The sequence below is a fragment of the Strix aluco genome, chromosome 24, assembly GCF_031877795.1.
Source record: "Strix aluco isolate bStrAlu1 chromosome 24, bStrAlu1.hap1, whole genome shotgun sequence".
NCBI lineage: Eukaryota > Metazoa > Chordata > Aves > Strigiformes > Strigidae > Strix > Strix aluco.
The window spans coordinates 7,320,213-7,325,122 of record NC_133954.1 but is presented as its reverse complement, the minus strand read 5'-3'; the positions used below and the strand labels follow the sequence as shown (position 1 = coordinate 7,325,122).

Below are 4,910 nucleotides of genomic sequence, written 5' to 3'. Positions count from 1 at the left end.
TAGCACCAGGGCACAGCCCAGCGCCAGCAGCGCCCAGCGGGGAGCCATGGCTGCGCCACAGCGCTCAGGCACCGCGCACACGCGTGTGCACGCACACGGCACACGCGGGTATGTGCACACGCGTGCACATGCCGGCTGCACGCACACGCGTGTGCACATGCACGTGCGCACACATGCACACCGCTCAGCTGCGCACACACACACGTACACACACACGGCGCACACATGTGTGTGCACACACGTGCACGGCACCGGCTGCACGCACACGCGTGTGCACATGCACGTGCACACACATGCACACTGCTCAGCTGCGCACACACACACGCATGTACACACATATGTGTGCACTCACACATGTGCACACACACACGGCACACACGGGTATGTGCACACGCGTGCACGGCAGCGGCTGCACGCACACACGTGTGCACATGCACGTGCACACACATGCACACGCATGCGCACACATGCACACCGCTCAGCTGCACACACACATGTACACACATATGTGTGCACACACGCATGTACACACACAGCTACACACGTATGTGCACACACATGCACAGCACCCAGCTGCACACACACGCGTGTGCACATGCACGTGCACACACATGCACATACGTGCGCACACATGCACACCGCTCAGCTGCACACACACGCATGTACACACACACAGAGGCACACACATGTATGTACACATACATGCACGGCACCCAGCTGCACACACACGCACACAGACACACACACATATGCACACACATGCACATGCACACGGGCACACACATCTATGTGCTCATGCGTGCATGGCACCCGGCTGCACACACACGCGTGTGCACATGCACATGCGCACACATGCACACCGCTTAGCTGCACACATGTACACACATACGTGTGCACACAGAGGGACATGTGCACACACACGTGTACACACACGCATACGGCACACACATGTATGTGCACATGCATGCACACGTGTGTGCACATGCAGGCACACGCACGCATACACATGCACAACGCTCAGCTGCCACACACACGTGCACAAACACACACCCACACACATGCACATGCATGCACACCACTCAGCTGCATACACACAGTCGTGCACACACACATGTACACACACAGGCACACACATGCACACACACATACATACACGTGCGCACGCATGCACACACATGCACACTGCCTGGCTGCACACACACATGCATGCACATATGCACACACACACATGCACACACACATGCACATGCACACACATGTGCACACACACGCCCAGCTGCACGCACACCCACGTGCACACACACATGCACACACATCCACACACACACTGCCCAGCTACACACACACGCACTCACATGCGTGTGCTCACACACACCCCACCCAACTGCACACCCATGAACACGCACATGCCCACACACACATACACGTGCACACATGTGCACACACACGCACACGCACAGCGTTCACACGCACCCTTGCACACACACGCCCCACCTCCGCTCCAAGCACACACACACGCACGTGCACAAAACCTCCGCCCCTGCAGCACACGCGCAGTGGCGTGTTCCATCCCGCTGTGCACACGCGTGTGCGCGAGCACACACACACACACACACACGCACGGTCTCCCCGGCTGCGCTCCCTGAGCACACACCCCCCCAGCACACCCCGACTCACACCCCTATGCACAGATGCACACGCTCGGCCTCACACAAGCGCGTGCACGCCGTGTCACACCCTCATGTGCACACGCGTGCTCCCTTGCACACGCGTGCACACCCCATTCAGCCCGTACCACGCTCACTGGCCCTCTGCACACCCCCCCACCCCCCTGCACATCCCCCCACCCCCTTGCACACCCCCTTGCACACCCCCCACACCGTTACACACCCCCTTGCACACCCCCCCCACCCCTCAGCCCCTCGTCCCCCAGCACAGGCGCTGCCACCCCCCTCCCCAGCCCTGTCCCCCCCCGTGGGGACGGTGTCAGCCCCACTCACCTGCTTCCACGAGTGGTGGCACAAGGGGGGGACACGGCGGGACGCGGGGGGGACGCGGTCGTCGACTCCCCGGTTCGTCGGTGACACCGCTGCCACCGGGCACTGGCCCTTATATCCCCCCTGTCCCCCGTCCCCGTCCCCCCCCCCCCCCCCGCTGATGTCACCGGGCCACTCAGCACCTGTGGCCAGGTGGCCGGGGGGACATCAGGGGGACAGGGGCCATCGGAGGGGGGGACACAGGGACACCTGGCCCCTGGCACAGCCCTGGTTAATGTTTGACCCTGGGCTGGGGGGGTCCCGGGGGGGGCCTGGGGTGTCCGGTGTCTGTCCCCAGAGCGTCTGGGTCCCACGGATGGACCGAGGGACGTCGGTGGGGACAGAGGGACAGGGGGGGAGAGAGGGGGACGGGAGGGGACAGAGGGGGACAGGAGGGGACAGAGGGATGGGGGAGACAGAGGGATGAGGGGGACAGCAGGGACAGAGGGACGGGGGGACAGAGGGGGATGGAGGAACAGGAGGGGACAGAGGGACGGGGGACACAGAGGGACGGGGGGACAGAGGGAGACAGATGGGGACAGAGGGACAGGGGGGACAGAGGGGGACAGAGAGAGATGGGGGGGATGGGGGGGACGGGGGATAGAGGGGGACAGGAGGGGACAGAGGGATGGGGGGACAGAGGGACAGGGGGGACAGAGGGCGATGGGAGGGACGGGGGGGACAGGGGGGGCAGAGGGAGACGGGGGGGGATGGGGGACAGAGGGGGACACGAGGGACAGAAGGACGGGGGGGACAGGAGGGGACAGAGGGGGAGGCTGGCGGGGTGTGAGGGCGGAGGCCAGAGGCTGGCGGGGGGGGGGGGGTGGCAGCAGGACAGAGGGACAGTGAGGGATGGACAGAGGGACGGGGGGGGGGCGGGTGGGTGAAGAGTTGGGGTGAGGGGCGGGATGGAAGGAGGGAGGGACAGAGGGACAGAGGGACAGAGGGACAGAGGGACAGTGGCCACGGCGGGTGGCAGAGCGGCGCGGGGGGGGCCGTGAGCGAGGACGTGGCCGTTCCCCAGCACCCACCGTGGGCCAGGGTGGGGGGTCGGTGGGGGGGTTGGGGGCCCCCCAGCCCAGCCCTGACACAGCCCCGACGGCCGCTGTCACCACAGGGACCCCCGGTGGGTGTCAGCACCCGCTGCCGGTGCACCCACACCCAGCACCCCACACCCAGTGCACCCCAGTAACCCGTGCACCCCGGCACCCACTGGCAGTGCCTCCCCCCACCCCCAATGTACCCCGCGGACCCCGGCATCCTCGCAGCCCCCCACCCAGCACCCCCCTGCACCCAGTGCACCCCCCTCCCCCAGCACCCATCGATAGTGTCTCCCCCCACCCCCAGTGCACCCCAGAACCCTCCGGCAGTGCCCCCCGCTACCCCAGTGCCCCCCAGTATCCCACCCCAGTGCCCCCCAGTGCACTCAGCTCCCACCTCTCCCCCCCCCCTCCCGGACCCTCTGTCCCTTCCCCCCTTCCACTCCTCCATCTACTCCCCCCCCCCCCCCCCCCCCAATCTCCCCCCATCCCTCCCCCCCTGCACCCCAGCGGGTCCCTCTGTCCCTTATTCCTTCCACGCAGCCCCCCCCCGCCCCCCCCCCCCCGCCCCCCCAGCACACACAGCCCACACTTGTGCCCATGATCGTGCTCTTTATTGCCGCTGGTGGGGGCGTGCAGGGACCACGCGGGACCCCCCCAACAGCGGTGGCGAGGGGACGGGGTCAAGGCCCCCCCCCCCCCCCAACTCGGCAGGACACCCCCAGGCTGGGCTCTGGGGGTCCCCAGCCCTCCCAGAGGGGGGGCCCATGCTGGCCCTGGGTGCTGGGGCCCCCCCTGCGGCGGAGCCCCGGGTGCCCTTAGGGCGACACGGAGAGACGGGGAGGATTCGGGGGACGGGGGGGGGCTGGGGGAGCCGGTCACCACGCAGAGTCATCGTCGTACCTGTGGGGAAGAGCTGGTGTGAGAAAAAGGGGGGGACGAGACCCCCCCAATACCCCCCCCAAGGGGTGCAGGAGAGGGACAGGGGACAGGGACAAGGACACTCACCGTGACGGGTCACTGCTGGCCCCCAGGAGCAGCTCCGACACCGCGGCCCCGGCGCTGGCGCGTTTGCCGTACCTGCGGGACACGGAGCGCGTGCGTGCGCGTGCAAAGGAGCGCGGGCGAGCGTGCAAAGGGCACCCCCCGCACCCCCCCAACGGCACGAAGGGGACCCGCCGGCCGCCGAGCACACGCGTGTGCGACAGAAGGCCCCGGCCCAAGCGTGCGAACGGGGCTTCGCCCGCCCGAAGGGGCTGGCACGAGGGGCCGGCGGGTTCGCACACGCGCGTGCGCGCTCACCTCTGCCGCGTCACCAGGTTGATGTAGTGGCGAAGGGCCGAGAAGTATTTGGCCATTTCCTCGGGGGAGGCGTCGTCCCCGGGGCTCTCGGGTTTGGGGGGGGTAAGCGGCCGCCAGCGCGCCCAGGCACAGCAGGGCGCAGAGGGCCACGGCCACCAGCGCGCGCCACGGCCGCGGGGACGTCACCATCTGCGTGGGGACGGGGACAGGGGACAGCCTCAGCGGGGTGTGCATCGCCCCCGGAGAACCCCTGTCCCCCTCCCTCTGGGGGTGTCACACCCCTGGGGGTCCCCCTGATCCCCAAAGGGATGTCCCCCTCCCTTGCCCCGGACGCCAGCCCCCTCCCAAGGGACACCCCCCCTTCATGTTCCCATGGAGACATCTCCCTTCTGGAGACCCCCCCCCACCTCCCCAAAGGGACATCTCACCCCCAGGGATTTCCAGACCCCCCCACAATGTCCCCAGGGGGCCACGTCCCTCCCAGGGACCCCCAGGAACCTCCTCCCATCTCCCCCAAGGGACATCTTGCTCC

At 67.5% G+C, this 4,910-nt stretch overlaps 1 protein-coding gene across 1 annotated transcript; it reads right to left on the bottom strand.

Moving 5' to 3' along the window:
* Positions 1–3,861: 3,861 nt before the first annotated feature.
* LOC141934318 (peptide YY-like) lies at positions 3,862–4,567 on the bottom strand. The gene is given in 4 exon segments (XM_074849676.1): positions 3,862–3,979; positions 4,085–4,156; positions 4,379–4,479; positions 4,481–4,567. Coding segments are annotated over 4 exon segments (285 nt in total). The 3' UTR covers positions 3,862–3,954.
* Positions 4,568–4,910: the final 343 nt, after the last annotated feature.